The sequence below is a fragment of the Trachemys scripta genome, chromosome 4 (assembly GCF_013100865.1).
Source record: "Trachemys scripta elegans isolate TJP31775 chromosome 4, CAS_Tse_1.0, whole genome shotgun sequence".
NCBI classification, from domain to species: Eukaryota; Metazoa; Chordata; order Testudines; family Emydidae; genus Trachemys; species Trachemys scripta.
This window is the reverse complement of record NC_048301.1, coordinates 122,758,310-122,776,161: the sequence shown is the minus strand read 5'-3', so window position 1 is coordinate 122,776,161 and position 17,852 is coordinate 122,758,310. Positions and strand designations below refer to the sequence as shown.

The 17,852-nt window shown below is 41.4% G+C and overlaps 1 protein-coding gene across 4 annotated transcripts in view; it reads left to right on the top strand.

The window, feature by feature from the left end:
• SRGAP2 (SLIT-ROBO Rho GTPase activating protein 2) overlaps window positions 1–17,852 on the top strand; it is a 203,406-nt gene that overhangs the window by 133,267 nt on the left and 52,287 nt on the right. For 3 of the 4 annotated variants that reach the window (XM_034767146.1, XM_034767148.1, XM_034767149.1), the window contains 4 exons: window positions 7,120–7,335; window positions 8,214–8,342; window positions 13,704–13,928; window positions 16,238–16,339. In XM_034767146.1, coding sequence (XP_034623037.1) covers window positions 7,120–7,335; window positions 8,214–8,342; window positions 13,704–13,928; window positions 16,238–16,339 — 672 coding nt within the window. The remainder of the gene's footprint in view (window positions 1–7,119; window positions 7,336–8,213; window positions 8,343–13,703; window positions 13,929–16,237; window positions 16,340–17,852) is intronic. The other variant, XM_034767147.1, reaches the window with a different exon arrangement.

Here is a 17,852-nt window from a genome sequence, read left to right as displayed (position 1 = left end):
TGGGATAGACACCCCATCATAGGTGAGTAAGTATTTAAATGAGGACCCCCCCCAACTTTAGAAAGTCTTATCACAGATTTTCATCCGAATACCAGAATCATTGCTTTTCTCTCACCGTGCAGACGTTTTCTTCTTGACCCTTTCATCCTAACACCTTTACATTTCCCATGTGGAGCCCCGTTCTGCCTTGATAGTTTCCCATTTCTTTCATTTTGTTGTTTTAAACTGTCTTTATTTAGGAAGTTTTAACAGGTTTACAAATCCTAGCCATGTAGGTATCAGAGACAATGCAATTATTACCACAGTGAGCTTTTGTTTAGAGAAACATTATACAGTAATGTAATTATTGGATCTCTCTAACAGGGTGTTACCATATTACACAGTAGCATCTTCACACTACCCAGGACGTGTCATTTCTAGTGATTTTATTAAAATTAGTGAATTCTCTGATTACACATTTAACAGACCGTGTCTATCAAATGTTGATGTTCCAAAAAAATAATTGACAGATGATCTGGGTTTTTGCAGGTGAATGTATCTGGAGTATTAAATAAATGATAACCAAACATATAAGTACCTATTTGTCCTTTATCTAGTTTGCTGGGTATTAACCATTTCTCTGTGGTTAAACAGAGGCTATCAGTATCTGAGCAGCTACTAGCAGATGAGAGAAACCTTTTTTTTTCCCTCCTTGTCTGACCATTTCCTCTAGGAAGCCCCAGGAGGTTTTACCTAAGGATCATTTGGTAACAAATATCCAATAATTTGTGATATTTGGTTAAAATTACATCCCGGTACTGTACTCTTCAATGACTGGACATCATCCTATATACATAAAATCTCCTCATTAATCACAATTTCTCCAACATTTATCCCCCATTCCCTCTTTATATAATTTTCAACCTGATGGGTTTGAGGTGCTATTGAAAGAATATCTTAAAGAAAATTGCTTTTATTGTGCTACAGATTGAAGTTACTGATCCTCCCCCCCCCCCCCAAATCAAACCCCATTTTTGTGGGGTAACTTGTCCATTCAGTTCCTTTTTCCAGCAGTTTCACCATTTCTTGATGATTCAGTGCTGCATTGAGGTCATTCTGATTGCTGGACCCAGTTCCCAAAGATCCTGCCTTAATTTGTGCCTGCTACCAGCTACAGAGGCATTTCTAAAGGAGGGAGAACAAGGGATAACAAACGTTTAAAAGAACCCCAACTGCCCTAAAGTATTTAAGAGGGTATCTTCTACATGAGTCAGACAGGCATCGTGATTGTATGTGGCTGACTTGAGGAAAAATAAGCTTGCTGCAGAAAAAAGCTGTGTAATTTCAGTGGAAAAGACCACCGTGTACATGTGGTCCTCCTGTGTTCCAGAAAAACAAGTGACACCAGGAAGACAGCCACCATCTGTCCTTTCCGTTCTGCAGTGTATCCAGCACAAACTCAAAGGAAGAGGCATTGTCTGGGGAAGGAGAAGAAATGTGTTCATAAAGCTCGCATGCTGTTCTGGGGCTTTCCTCCTTGTGCAGCTGAATGAAATAAGTTTGCTGTTGATTAAATCTGTCCTTTCATCATCTGTTAGTGAATTGCTTCTATTTTAGAAACATGCCCTGCAAACATTTTTTCTGTGGGGTTGTTGCACGGAACACTTTGTTTTTTGCCTAATGAGCTGGGTTGCTGATATGTTGTGGTGTAAATTCTTTCCTTACCCCTCTTCTCCTGAAAAGACGCTTCAGAAATGTGTTTGAAAGTCAGAACACATTGACCCTAGGGTGGAGCTTGGGTATTAACCGCTAACATTACATTAGGGAGGGGTGTTTCTCTGAAATTATATATACCAGCAAAACCCCAAAGGAGAGAGTTCAGCATTGGAGTGTTAAAGCCAAATATTTGGGCTAATCTTTGAGAAAGCAGTAGAGTTCAGGAAGGGAAGAAAAAAAAAAAAAGAATTCAGCACATGCCAGAGCTCTTGGTGCTGGAACAGTTGGGATGGCATTTTTAACACAGAAACACAGCTGCTGATTCATGGCAATTTTGATATTCTACTGGCCTGATAATTTAATAGTTTTGCTCTGCGTTGCCATGCAGGAGAGTGAGTGGTGTTTTTGGTTTATTTCACCCCTGCTCTCCCCTGGGAGCAGTTAGTATTACTGAATCAGCAAATTTATCCCTGGGGAAGACATTTTATATTGCTTAAAGGCAACTCCAAGCAATGACTGTTAAGTAGCAGTGTGATAGAATTCATGGCCATCCCATGCAGATTTTTCTAACAGTGGTTGCATGACATAGTCTTGAATGGTGTTAGATGTCCAGCATTGCTTTGTGTAGCAGGGATATTTGCAGGTTTTTCTTGTTGCTGGCAGTGGAGTTATGCTAAGAATAAACGTGGCTCTGTAAATTAGGAAATCAGGTCACGTTGTCTGGTTTGCCTGCCATAGGAATGGCCTCTCATTTGCTGGCCTAATCTAGGCTTCATTTGTGTTTCTCTCTCCTGTATTATGTATGGGTAAGGGCTCCTACAGCAGAAAAGGTACCTGCCTCCAGACGCTTGTCTCTTCAAGTATTTTGTTTAACTTAAATTGCACTAAGTATACACAGCACTTCAGATGATAAGATAACGACCCAGAGGAACTTATGTACCAATATGTGTGTGTTCAGGACACCAGTTTCTCACAAGTCATTGAGCCAGGTATTGAAGGAAGTGATCTTAAAGTACTCATCACTGGGAAAAATCCTTTCAGTTTTCCCTAAGCACCCCAATGAACATTTTATTAGCGCATGAATAACCTTTGTAGCCCTGGCAGAGACTGGAAATTCATTCTTTCTTTTTAAAATTTCAGATCATCCCTTTTCTGAATATTCTTTTCAAATTACAAAGAGAGGAACCCCCACCCCAACCATACTATAAAGTAGCTCTCTTTCTAAGTGGATCAAACTTAATCACCAGCCATTCAAGTTTCTTGTAGTTTCTGCCATGAATAACATGCCACTAGCAAAATGAGTGAATGAGAATGTTAACTTCTTGGGTCCAGATGCATATCTGATACTGCTCTATTGATTCTAGTGAGGTTGTACCCGTTTGTACTAGGACTTAATTTGGTTTAGGATGTTGACTGCTTGGGCAAGGGAGAGCAGTTGTAGTTGGGACTTCTAGAAATGCCTTTGCATATGAACTACTCTTGCTACTCTCTGCCTAACGGACAACAATCACTTCAAATTTCAAGTAAATCGGAACAAACTCACTGCCCCGTTTCCTTTAGATTTCATCTATTCATAGAAATTAGAGATAGCAAATGGGGAGGAGGGGGCGGAGGGGTGTGTGTGAGAGAGAGAGAGAACACAGAATTCTATAGAACTTTCATTCAAAATGGTGTATTGTTCAGTTCTGTTGCAATTGCCTTTTCTCCACTGTAACTGCCCTTACTAAATAACTTTTATGGGAATCGGTGGACTAACCAGGAAAAAACAGCTTGTCTAAACTGGCTGTAAGGAAGTTTCTGATCAGCTGCCCAGTTTGCAGAAGTGATGAGCAACGGTCTTGAAACTAGATGAACCATTCATTGGGATTCAGTTTTCATGCAACCTTGTGCAAATGAATTCTTTGAGTCCATTGACATGAGCAGCACTTGTGGGTGTTTGTCTTATAAATCAATTAGGCCTGAAATAATGTTTTATATCAGCTTAAAACATCTGATGAGACCAGTTGATTCTCTCACAGAGCAAATGAGGAGAGTTTTATGTTCAGTCTAGTTTTAAATTCAGCCATATCACTGTTTATCCCATTCATTTTGTGGCCACATGTCACACTTCAGGTGCAGCACTGACAATATAGGTCTTAAGTCATTACATGAAACCAGTGCCTCACCTTAGCATTTGTGTCTGCAGTTGGATCCTGTGAGATTAGTAGTCTTGCCTATTACAGATGAAATAACTTCAGGGTTAACGGATTGTCATCAGCAATATTGTGCTCAGAGATCCTGCTGATCTGCAGCAATCATACCTTTGAAAATTCATGTCTTGTCAGTATGCCTGTTACATGCCATCCCGGTCTGGTTACCTGCTGATTAGCAGCCATATAAGTTGGGAAAGTGGATGTAGCAATTGCATCCTCACTCTAAGATCTTGTACACCAGCCTTGGGAATTTACTATCTGAGACAACTGATCACCATTAACTTGATTCTGCTTTTTAATTTCCCGGGACAGATTTTGCCAAAAGAAATGATATTTTACCAGTCTTTTCACTTCCCATTTCTTAAGTTTCTGAATCTTTCACATGTTTTGTAAATATATTACCTTGAAGATTAGTCAGTAAGGCGACTGATGCTTAATGCAACAATACTTCATTTTCAATACCATGAAGAAAATTCACAATGCAAACATGAAGTGGAAAAAAACCCTGTGAATCTCTGGCATATGCCTTCAGGAATCTATTTTCTTTAAATTGTTCCCTAGAATTTTATGTCCTGGTCCTGCTGTCATATTAATCTGTTCTTTGGCTGTGGTGTTGACCCCAGCTGGCCATAGTGAGTCAGCACTGACCCCATTGCCAAACATGGAGCAAGCACAGAGGCATCGTCAGCAGGATTTCATTAAAATTGGATTTTTATTAATTTTTTCTTTCTCCCTGCCAGCTCCCTTTCCAGCGATAGAGGAAAATAGACTTCTGTGCAGTTTACAGCTACTATAAATGCCTGCTTTCTAGTCTAGGCATATGTTGTAGTTGAAACTCTGTGTGTAAATTATTCAGAAGGTCTCTGTTAATACTGACACTGTTCATGTGCTCTTTCATGTTTAAGTATAACTTCTCTCGGTAACTGAGAACCTTCACTGATCTTTGAGTGAGGATAGAGCATATATCTCACTTAAATGAAATTTATGTTAAAGTTCAGACTAAGGTGAAATGGGCATAAATGGCTTTGCATCTTAAAACCAAATGGCTTCCAAAGGGAATTGGGCTGAAGTCAGGACTGCATATTGGGCCCTGTACTCAGATAACCTTTACTGGCCACTTATCAGCCTATTATCATCAGTGCCTATTTCCACTGCAAGGTCATTTTTAATTGAGTGTGGATAAACCAGTTCAGATGTTATGCCCTTTTCCCTCTCTTCTCCTGGTTTACACAAAACTAGATCCAGGTGTTCTCTGAAACTAAAATATATCGTGGTCCCCCCCCCATCTTCTTAGTTTCCATATTCGTTGTGCACTTCTGCCCTTCCAAGTTCCAACTCTGGAAATACCTGAAACTCTCAAAAGACAGTTTTCTTGGGAGACTTGCAAAGGCTAAAGTTGTGGATCCAAGAGGTTCAGATTTGTATCTGAACTGACTGAGGTTTGCCCATCAGGACTTTGCATGCACAGACCTTGTATCTCACTTGGAAACCTTTTGAGGGATGAGGGTCCCATTGATGCATAATCCTAATTTTAACTACAAGAGGACCACAAAGACTAAGGTGCTCTAAAAGCCTATAGCAACATATTCTTCCTTTTGTCATTGCTAAAGAACATCAGTACAAATTATTTTCCAAGACTAGAAGCCTCGGGCCGATTGAGCTTCTGTATGAAATATGAATAAAGGCACCTCTCATTATTACATTACAAAGATGCATATTCATATCCCACTATCCAAATGATGATGACATGTGGCACTGGCAAAACATCAAATCAGAGGCTTGTCTCTCTTCTACATCTTCAGATGTACTTGGAATAATGTATAAAACGTGGCGTTTGAGTAGCTAGATTTTTAGCATGACATTTTTATCAGTAATTTTTTATGCAAATGTTTCTCTTTACAAAACACTCAAAGCACTTCCCCTCTGAACCTTACAGTGCATCTCTTCTCTAGAGCCCATTCCTTTCTCACACCATCCTTTCCTACTGGATCCAGCAACAGGACCTCAGCAAGCAGTGTTGTGCTGTTGGTCACTCAGCAGATAGTACAAAGGGACTGATTGTGGGCCTCAAACTCAAACTATGGGAGTGAAAACTTTAAGGAAAATACATGTATATGGTAACTATCCAATGCGGTACAACCCTCCTCGGTTATGTTAAGGGAATCAACTGGTCTTTTATTAGTTTTTTTGGTATTTTAAAAACAAACTGTCAACCTCAAGTTGTTTAAATAAATTAAATATGGATCTCGGGCTGATGCAGAGAAGTGACAGGCAATGGCCACTGAAACCAATGGGAGGAAGCCACTGATTTACACAGGGCTGCATGAGATTTGTGAATCCCCAGTGACTGGTTTCATTTAATTTTGAGGCTATAGCTCAAAACTTTTGAAAACCAAGCGGATACCAAAATTTACCATGCAACTAATTTAGAGAAATAGGTGGTTGTTGGTTTTTTTTCCCCCCTCACAGGTTAGTCCATTGGCTTCTACTAAAAGGATCTTAGTGAGGCCAAAATTACATTATGGAAAAAGTTTCAGATGTACCGGAACCTTTCCCGGTACATCTCAGGAGTCAGCCCAAACTCACGTAGCAGGGCCTTTTTGAATAGTTATGGAAAAAGCACTCCAAATCAGAGCTGAATAATAACCCAGTTTGATTCCAGAAGTATTCTGAGAACCCCAATTTCATAAGTGCACATGCTTTGTCCCTGTTCTGTGGTAGGATGTTTTTGTCACCATTAGAACATGGATAATGGGTAGCGGTTTTAAAACCAGTTTCAGTAAGGAACTTCTACCTTTTTGCCTTTTATTTTGAAGGGTACTTTGGCCCTCTTGAAGTAATGTTTGTGATCTGTAGAATGACATCAATTTGTTTTAAAGATAAAAGCACTGTTTGATTTCCCCACCCACCCCAGTGAATAAAATCTCTACACACCTAGGGCCTAGTCTATACTTGGGTTTTGTCCCAGTTTCAGCAGTCAGTGGCAAACCACTGGTGTGCAGAAACCTGGTGTAGATAGCTATAGGCAAGGGTTTGCACTGGTGCAGCCTTTTCCAGTTTCATTTGTGCAGATATATTGGAGGCTGAAACTGAGGCAAATATTCCATATTGAGAAGGTGTACATAAAATCTTTGAGCATCTAGCATGTTTGTCTTTGGGTACAACAAGCTCATCCTTCTCAGAACGTACAAAACCATGCTGCTATGTGACTGCTCAATGATCTCTTTTGCAGGTGATGAAGACTTACCACATGTACAATGCGGACAGCATCAGTGCTCAGAGCAAGCTGAAAGAGGCAGAAAAACAGGAAGAGAAACAGATTGGGAAGTCGGTGAAGCAAGAGGACAAACAGACCCCACGCTCCCCTGACTCAACTTCCAACGTTAGGTTTGAAGAGAAACATGTCCGACGGAGCTCAGTCAAGAAAATAGAGAAAATGAAGGAGAAGGTAAATGAGCAGTGACACTGAGGAAATAAATGGTGATGGAAGGAGAGCTTTGCAATTATTCACCAGAGTGACTGCTGAGAAGTTTCCTGTTAGTGATGCTTACATTCAAAACACTACATTATAATGCAGGGTTAAGGATGCAGTGTTAGGAAATGCAAAGGTGAGCATTGTCATTAACTTGGCTGGATAGCCCAGCAGCCAAATTTTGTAATTATCTTCAGTATGCATAGATGTGGAAGAGCCAAAGCCTCTTTACTTGGAGAGAGGTGAGGCTAGAAGGTAAGGAATATCTTCCTTAAAGTTGCTCTTGGGCAGGTTATTGCCTTCTCTTTAACGTTAATGGGGTAGTAAGATATGGGGCCAGATCATTAGCAACTGATGTTGCAGCAGCTGAGGGTCTGGCTCATGGTATCTGGAGGCGCGCAAGCAAACATGGGCGAATGTTAATCCCCTACCTCTTTCCTTAAGCAGATCCAAATACTTTAACATCCTTTGTAGCCCCTTTGCGATGATGGCCTGCAATGTTGTCTGCCTGAAGAGCAGAACAGGCCCTACTTGCCTGTCTGGAGGTTGACTGAAATGACATCTTGTTTTTAAGTCACCATATAACGTTGTAAGACCATCTAACATTTCACGCCCTCCACTCACTCTTCGTTTGTGGGTTGTCTGCAGGTAAAGCCCTAAATGCAGGGTTGTCTGATTAACAATCTGAGTTGATCTAAATTAAGCCTTGGAATTTTGTGAGATGAAATTAGTTCCCAAATGAAGGTAAATGAGCATTGAGATGAGGTGTAATTTTTCTGAGGGCACAGTTTGTTCTGCCACCAAGAAGTTTTTTCTTTCTTTTTTTTTGAATGAACTCTTTTGTTTCTTTTCAGCGCCAAGCAAAATATACTGAAAATAAACTGAAGGCCATTAAGGCAAGAAATGAGTATCTGTTGGCTCTGGAAGCCACCAATGCATCTGTGTTCAAGTATTACATCCACGACCTGTCTGATCTCATTGATGTAAGTGCGCTGCTACTTGGGTGAATGTCGTTCCCATTAACCCCACTGTGTGCATCTCCTTCTTTAACCCCTTTTGTGCTAGCATCCTTTGTAGCCCCTTTGCAATGATGGCCTGCAATGTTGTCTGCCTGAAGAGCAGAACAGGCCCTGATCACTGTACGTTGGGGAAAAGTACCAGGTACAATAGTCAGTAGTAAAAGGGTTAAGGAAGCTTTTCTTAAACAGTTGCTTGGCAAAGGGAGTGTTAAAAAGAAGGGAAGTTTGTACAATGGGCACAGAATACAGAAATCTTTATAAAGAAGGAATGCTTCATTTGTTTGTTTTTATACGTACTGTTTTAAGCAAATCCCCAAGATTATAATTGAAAGATGGGTTTTTGTAAAAAAGGAAAATGTGTTTGTAAAACTATAAAACAATTGGCAGAAGGACTCAAAGGCAGATGTAGCTCCCAAAACTGCTTTTAACTTTTTTTTTTTAATTGTCTAACTTTCAAATGTATGGTGTCTCTTTATAGAATGTTCAGTGAGATATGTAGAGAGCCATTCTCCTGTATCTAGGACCTCCCGCTGATACAAATCCACACAGATCTCCAGTGACGTAACGTGTTTCCAACTGCTGCTATTTGAACTGCATAATATAAGATTTGTGTTAGGCCAGTTCACAGTGGCAAGGTGTCTGTATCACCAACGGTCCCGCTAATTCTCCCACTCCTAGCTCAATGGTAGTCTCAGCAAAGAGGGAAGAAAGAAATGGTCTATGGAAAGAGAACTCGCCTGTTCCCTAGAAGAGTCCCATCAAGCTTAGGGTTGGGGCAAATTACCATAAAGCAGTATGTATGGCTAGTTGCCCTGCATCTGCCTATGTGGTACACATTCTGCGGCTAAACAGAAGACCTCAGTTTCCTGGAGTGGCAATTTAGCATGTTTCTCTTAGCGCTAAATTTTGTTTTATTAAAGGTATACACTGAATAAGTAACAGCTACTTTTATCATCTCTACCTTAACATTCACGCTTGTTGGAAACCTCAGAAAAGCCACTTTGGGAGTCTGAGATGATCCAGGGCTTGTCTTCCCATATGGCGCTACAGTGGTGCAGCTGCAGCAAAGATGCTCTTACGCCGACGGGGGAGCTGCTCCTGTCGGTGTAATTAATCCACCTCCCGGAGAGGCAGTAGCTGTGTCAGTGCTATCTACACAGGGGGGAGGGGAGGTTAGGTCAATATAACTACCTCACTTGGGTGCGGATTTTTCACCCGAGTGATATAGTAAGGTAATGTAAAACTGGTCCCAGTCTTTCAGAGCTAGTGTTGATAATGTTTTCCTCTAGTGTGAGTGCCCCGCCCCACCTCACAGGCATGAGCTGCATTGAATTAGTTCTGCTCATCCAGTCATTGATTGCTATTGGATCCCACTTTGTTCCATTTCTTGATGACAACCCTAATATTTCCCTGTAATCGATGTTAAAACCATCTTTGCTGAGCCCTGGGGGAAGTTGTTTGGAGGAAGCTATGTGGGTGGATGCAGCGGGGGAGGTGGGGGTTTGAACAAGAGAATTAATTCCTCATCTCTGATCACTCTCCACTGGTCATTATTCAGCCAGTTGTAAAGTCAGACTAGCCATGCTCAGTGTGCTACAAGGTTCAAGTATTTGAGATTCTTATTGCTCTTTCCTCTGCAGATCAAGACTCTCTATACCAAGACCTTTTAAAATCTTTTTTTATTTGGAGGTGCAGCTGTAACTATTAAAAGGAGGGCTGTCGTGCTGTGTGATGCATCATGGCAATGCTGTTGTATTGGTGGGACATCCAACATTTCCACTATAACCCCTGTCTTTTGAGGGATTTGTACCTGACATATTAAAAAAAAAAAATTGACTTGGATTTGTATTACAGCTTCTTGACTTTATAGAAAATTACTACTTTCTGGGTGTTCTAAAGGAGGTTAAGGGAGTTGGACACCCAGTTCCCATTGAAGTCCAATGGGATTTGAACACCTAATATTCTCAAATTCCTTTTGAAACTTCCAGTTCTAGTTTATAACAAATTATTGTAAAGCACTCAGCCAACAGACTGCTAGTTCTTAATATGCTTCCTATGAGGTATGTGTAGTGAAAAATCTCACAGAAACCACTTAGATTTCCTTGATAAATCCTTAACTCTCCTTTAAACACCAAGGAGATCCCAAGGAGTTTATAGCGGTTTAGCCGGCAGGACTTGTCTGGCTGCTCTGCTGGTACAGCTGTCTCCAGATTATACACAGGTGCAAGGAAGAACAAAAGTTTCAGCAATGCTTAATTCTTTTTTACCGTTCCTTGACAGACCACAGTAGGTCACATGGCTACAGTTCGGGCCATGTTCATGCACAATGACATAGTTAACCCTTTAGCCACTTGATTAACTGTGCAAAGTGCATACTTAAGAGTGTATAGAGCATTTATCTGTAGATCTCCCCCCCCCCCCCCAACCCAGTGCATTACAAGGACTGGTAAGCACTGTCAGCTCAATTTTTTTCAGAGGGGGAAACAGTCACACAGGTAAAGGGACTTGATGGTTCACTCAGTGAATCAGTGACAAAGCTGGAAATAGAGCTAAGTGTACTCCCAGTCTAACAATGACACTTGTAAATGGCAACTGTTAATAAGACACTTAAACCTACCAATGGTAAAACCCTGTTGAGGTATTATTGAGGGTCTGATTTAAATACAAACAGGATCTGAAAACCAACCCTGAAACACCTACAATATCCTCAATGGAAATAGTGGTGAGTTAAAAACTGTGTGTTGTCCCAGACATTCGTCACTGGTTCTGTTTCCCGACTCTGGTGACTGAGGCAGATCCTTGTGTTAATGAAATTATTGCACTAATCGAAAAATTGATCTTGAGAGAAGTCCGTTTTGAGCCACCTTTGAGACCCTTCTGCAATCTGTATTTTCTCTCAAAAAAGCCAGTGGACCACTAAGGCTGAAAAAGGAATGAAGTCAGGGGATGTGTGAGTGAGTGTGTCTGGCACTTGTGCCTTTAGGGTGCCTTTGCAATCCTGGGAATAAACAGATTTCTGCTGTCCCAACAAGAGCTCAAGCTTTCCTTTTCCCTTGCATCCCACCCCAAAATAACACAAGCTCCCTCCATTTCCCCCCCCCCCCGCCCAAAAAAGAAACAGAAACTTGAGTTTTAAAACAGTTATTTTCCTCGACTTTGTATTCTGGGTTTGTTTAAAGGCTACTTGCTGGCAAAGGGTTAATCAGCTGTCATGTTGAGAAATGAATTTGGATGAGCTATCATTAAATTCTTATAAAAAATTGATTTCCTTGGAGAATGTTTCCATCAAACATTTATGTAACCCAGAAAAGGCCAGTGAGACTGACACACTTATAAATATGATATGCTGGACGCTCTAAAATGTTAGTGACAGAGAGGACTGAAAATGTTCTCAGCCACCAGCTTCTATAAAGGAAAGCAGAAAAGTTGCTGTCTTAATCTAATCTTCCTGGTTTCTCCTGGAGGTGGGCTATGAAATATTAAATCTTATTTTACTCTCCTATCTCATGAATGAATCCTTTTGACATAAGCTCAGCTATCCTCTCAGATGCACATGTATCTTGGTGTAATTTGAAAAATGGGCACCAGCACTGGAGATGAACTTGTCAGTGTGTCTAGGCTCTGTGGTAGATTGACCCACATTTTAAGCAAAATGAGCATTAGTCTCTGTAAACAGTCTGAGCAGATCCTCCTCATTGGACTGTTGGTCCAACTGAATCTGACTTCTCTCAAATTTTGCTGCATGGGACATGGAATTTTAATATGCCTGTGGAGCAGCAATAGCTTGCATGGCTCTTTACCAGAGAATGTCCCCGCACGTGCAAATGCTCCATCAAGCAGCTTTTGTTTTTGTTCTTGGGGTTTTTGTTCTTCCTGATTGAATTTAATGTCCTTTAATTCTGTCTCCAGTTAAGCCAGCGACTGTTGTTCCTTTACAAGAGCGCCACACCTGCTAAAGTCCATTGGCACAATACCCGGGCATGTAGTAGCATTCTGTGGCAGAAGTCTTGTAAAAAGCAGGGGAGGGGCAGGGTCTGGGTGTCTTTCTCTTTTTGAAGGCATTTACTTACAATAGGACAGTGATGAGACCCAAATGATGGGGGAGGAGGAGATGCTGTGATTTTTGCTTACAGAGCAGCATAGCAATCAAGCAGATGGGCTCTTTCTTCTTGGATATTCTCCTCGCATATTTAATTTCACTTGCAGTTCCTGGAAGATGGACATTTCTCTAGCTCTATTTATTACATATCTGTAAAATTCAGGCTTTCTGATCAAGTAATGAAAAGAGCTTCTCTTCCTTATGAAATATTAAGAGTTGGCTATGGAAGCTGGGTGCAGATGAGCCTGCCTGATTGATTGGCTTCCAGTGATGTCATGCTAATGTTAGTAATAGCCAGTAAAAGCTTGACTGTGATCTTTTTACCTGAAGGTTTTTGTTCACTTTGTCTCACCCTAGCAATGAAACCATCCCAGCCATGCATTTTGAGGGCCACTGTTGCCCTTCTAGCATGGCAGAAGTCATTTGGCCTTTGTCTCATAGTTACCCAGGGTAAGCTATGACGGCCAGAAATGCGACAAATTGATCCTCTGAGCCAGGTGGCATTTAGATGTGTTAATACCCTCTCATTTGCCCAGGTAGTGATTTGAGCAGCTAAATGCAAAATTTAGACATCCTCTGTCTATGAAAACTGGGCTTCCTGGTATTTTTAGGAATGCCTCTGTGGAAAGCATATTAAGATGAGCCCCTGAAAATATTTGTAATGTGTGTCCTGATCTGTTGTCTGCATGCTCAACTGACACCAGCTTATCGCTCCTCCAAGATCAATGTGAAAAATAGTGCTCAGTAGGTTTAGAATACTTGCATAGAGTGCCCTTGTCTAAGGATTTCAGAGTGCTTCCAGTAGCAGCCAATTGCCTCTATGAGCCTCGGTAAGGGATATATAGGAATCCACTATTGAAATCATCCATTTCTGGGGTGGAATGTGGCAGGCTTTTAACAGCACACAGCGACACTCCAGCACAATTTAGGACAGTCAACGAGGACTAATGTATCCAGTTGAAACTGTAGGGGGATGTTAGGGAGGCAGTTTGTAATACCAGAGTTGGAATTTGACTGTCTTGTGTTTAACAGCCCTCTTCTTACACAATGGATCATGAGATCTCTGAGAACAAGTGGTCAAGACCTCTGCTTTGCGGTGAGATGACAGTGTCCATCATAAGAGTACCACTTAGTACCCATGATTTGCTTTCTGCTACGCTTGTCCTTACCCAGGGACCATTCAGTTTTAGCCTTTTTATTCACATAGCCTGGTGTCTGTTTTCCAGCAGTGCTGTGATCTGGGATACCATGCCAGCCTCAACAGAGCCCTCAGGACTTTCCTGTCTGCAGAGCTGAACCTGGAACAGTCGAAGCATGAGGGCCTGGATGCCATTGAGAATGCAGTGGAGAACTTGGATGCCAACAGTGACAAGCAGCGCCTCATGGAGATGTACAACAACGTCTTCTGCCCGCCCATGAAGTTTGAATTTCAGCCCCACATGGGTGACATGGTCAGTTATTCTCCCTCTGCTCCAGCTCTGTAAACATATACAGAAATCTCCATCCCATTGAATTATATTGAAAGGATTAGATCTGTAGTAAAACAAAACTTCCTTGCTGTTAGGGCTCAGGGGCATGTACTCTGGGTCACTGGGCTGGAGTTAGTGTGGAAAAATGGCCTTGAGACTGTATTGTTACAGGACAGTGTTGGCTAGGTAGGTAAGTGACATGGACTGTAACCTCTCTGTGGAGTCTTGTATATAGGTGGGAGGGAAAACTGCTACTCAGGATGAGATGTGGACAATGCAACTTCCATAAGCAGCTTCTTCAGCTATCCATACACTGCGCTTACAGCAGCCTCCTCAAAAAGGCCACCTGTTTGGTTCCCACTTGGGAGTTGAGGGGGAGGCCTTGGAAAAGGGACACAGTAGGAAAATATAAGTCGTGGCATGGATTTCTGTAGCCTGCAATTGACTCACTTTGAGTAAGAAACCAACTGAAGAGGAAAGCAGCCAAATAGCTGTGATCCTAAAGATGGAGAAACACCATTGTTCCCTTCCCCATCCACGCATCTTCTACCAGACAAGGACTCTCAAATTAGAAGACTGAAGTAACATCTGAAGGATTTAATCATCCCATACAGAGCCCAGCTCTGCTTCTGCAGCCACATTGCCCTCAGCTGTTTGCACAGACACACCACTGGTGCTTTCCAGTTACATAGGTTTTTGGAGGGTGCAACAAGAGAGGGCAGAGATATCAACTTGAAATATCAGCTTGATCACTTTCTCTCCCCTCTGACACCCCATTCCTAAGACTGAATTGCAGAGCTCTTGCTTGCTAATATTCCAGTTGAAGAATATTGTACCCTTATGTAGAGCCCCTTTTTATTAGAGGAGCTAATTGGAAGAAAATCTACACTGCAGAAAGAAGCCAGTATTCAGAGTCATTAACCTTTGCTACCTAAATTGATTCCTAGAGCCTTGCCACTGTCTGAAGAAAAATAGAAAGACAAGCAATTTAATATGCAGATTTATGATGCATTTGATTGTGTAGTCCTGGAGCACAAATGGTTTGTGGTGCTTCACACATTTTATGGTGACACAAGGGCAGTCGAAGGATTTTCATTTTTGTCAATGAAAATGTATTGCTCGGCAGCTTTATCTGGGAGCCATGTTTGGGAGTCAACGGAAGCCAGCTCAGAAATCTAAATGGCATTTGCATGCAGCGTAACAACTTAGGCAGTTGGCTGGATGTCTGGATTATCCTAGCGAACATGAGGAAAGGCTCCGCTAGAGAGATGCTTCCTGATGGCCAGTGTGCGCTTTCATTCCTAGACACATAAACACAGCGTAAGGCTGTCAGTCTCTTTCTTCTTAAGTGTTGGAATGGAGGGCAGGGAACATGTGAAAACCCTGAATTGGAAAGTGGCCTTTTTATTCTATACTCATGCACAGATTAGTGTCGCTAGGATAGTAAAAAGGACTGCTCCCACCCAGCCAGCTCGGCTTCTAGTCCCACATATTCATCCCCCCAACATATCCCTAGTCATGAGACTTGCTGATGTCCCGCTGACTTGCTGTGTTATGTCTGTAGGAAGGTTTGTATAGCTCTCCTAGGATTGTTGGGGTGGTTCTTGTATGTATGAAATTTACTTTGTGGGGGGGACGGGGAGCTTGGTTGGCAACTTGAGCCTTAACGGATTGTAGCTTTCTGCTATGATATCAGCAGTTTATTCTTACCAAAGCGCATGGCTGCTGTGTGCTGTGAAACGTGAGCATTCTCACCAGTACTGAGAGAGCCCAGTGTTTAGTATGTAAAAAGGTGCTTGCCCAGCAGTCACATAGCAAACAGGCGTAATCCTTCCTGTAGCCATGGGGAATAATAGATACCCCAAGTGGACAAGCCAAAAGCCTGCTTTTTCCCTTCACAAAGTACTTGACTTGTTAGACCAAATTCTTCCCTGCCCTAAGCTGACATAGATCCCATTGAAGTCTCTGGGTTCTGTTCAGCCTGTGGTCTCTAGTGCAAGTCAGATGTTTCAGGATTAGCTCATTGAAAGTGACTCTTGTTTCTCTTACTCAATTCTTCCTTGTCTTTTTTTCTTTCTCTCTCTCCTATTTTGTTTGACTTTAGGGGCAGGGGATTGTAATTCAGTAAAACATGGGGCTTAGCTTTGATTTGTTTTGGCTTAAATTCAGAGACTTCTCAAGCACTAAAACTATCACTGTCGTTGGACTGTTTAATACCGTAACACAATAATTATGATTTTCTTGGGTATTGAATGTACTGTGGCTCTATCAAGGGGGCTTCTTTTTTGCAGGTGTCACAACTGTGTGCCCAGCAGCCAGTCCAGAGTGAGTTGGTGCAGAGATGCCAGCAGCTGCAGTCTAGATTATCTACGCTCAAGATTGAAAACGAAGAGGTGAGCTAACAAACCAACCAAAAAACCGCTTGCAGCATTTGCAATATTAGAATCTTCACACAGCCCAGGGACAAGGGAGTACCTCATCTCAATAAGCCTGTTTGCGCTGACCTGTGTAGGAAGATGTGGAAGGAGGGCAGCAGAGGGCTTCAGTGTTTATCTGTATCCCTGACTTTCCTTCACAGCAGCTTTGCATGGGGCAGAAATTTCTAAAACAAATCCAGTGTTATCCTTTTTCTCAATCTGAAATTGCTAGGCGTGGCCACGTCTCAGGAAGCCACACCTGAATAGCAAAGGATCAATGATCGATCTTGTTTTTAAAAAAAAAAATCAAAAAAAAAAAAAAAAACCTCAAGCAAGTCCTAATTTTTGTTTCACTTGAATGTTTAGCTCTCATGTAAACAATCGACTCTGATTTAATACAGTTCTTTCTTCTCATGGTTTATAAAACAAATCTATACTACAAATTTATCCCTTACAGCTACTGTTCAACATGTTTCTTTGTATTCAGCCTAGTTTTACTAATATTTGCTGGTAGGTACTGGAATATTTCTCCCATGTGAAACAAGATGCTAGTCTATATTGGAGAATGTCTTCGCTCTTTTCTACAAATATAGAAGCATTTGCTGCTGCTGTTTTTTTTAAAGTCTCAGTCCCTTGTTTACTTGTCTGGCCACAGAAGTCTTTACAAATGTGTTAAAAACTGTGCATAGATTAAAAACAGACAAATAAGATTGCACATCTGTATCTATGCATTAGTGGGTTTTTTAATTTGTATTTTAAGTTTGCAATCTAAACAAGATACTAGAGAATAAAGTGTTTATATGGCAGTTATTATATTTGTGTGTGCAATATTGATACTATACTCTTAATCAGGGAAAAAAAGATGTTACTTGAAATACCTATTTTCAGTTACTTAAAAAAACTAGAAACTATAATCAGGTATTACTTTCTGATATTCAAGTCCATCTCCTGTTCCATTTGGGCATAGATGGTGCGGGGCGGACAGGAATTAAGTAATGATACTAAGCTGATTTCATTGTGGAAGAACACACACCATCAGGTTTCAGTGCTTGTGATCAATAAGTCACGTACCTCGCTATCAGATTCTCTAAATGAAGTATATCTTTTCTCCTTCCATTGTCTGCTATTTCAGACAGTGACACTTAAATGCCGGCAGATGGGAAATGGGTAGGTATGAAAAAACTGGAGGAAGAGTGAGATTCCTTCAGTCCTTACTGTGGGGTGTTTGTGGTGAATTGGTTAAATTTGTTGTACCTGTGTAGAAGGGCAGGTTTTGGTACCTGTTGTAAATAGCAATTCGGCTCTTGCCAAGTTGGGTGGCTACACATTTGGCACCTACTCCTTCACTGCCTGAGGTCTGTTCGTTCACTGTGCACAGATGTAGATGGCCGTGCAAGGCAGGGGAGATCGAACAGTGTTTTTTTTAAAGATAGTGAATCTCTTTTGAAAAGGAGATGGGGGAAATCAGCCTTTGGATCATATCAGAACA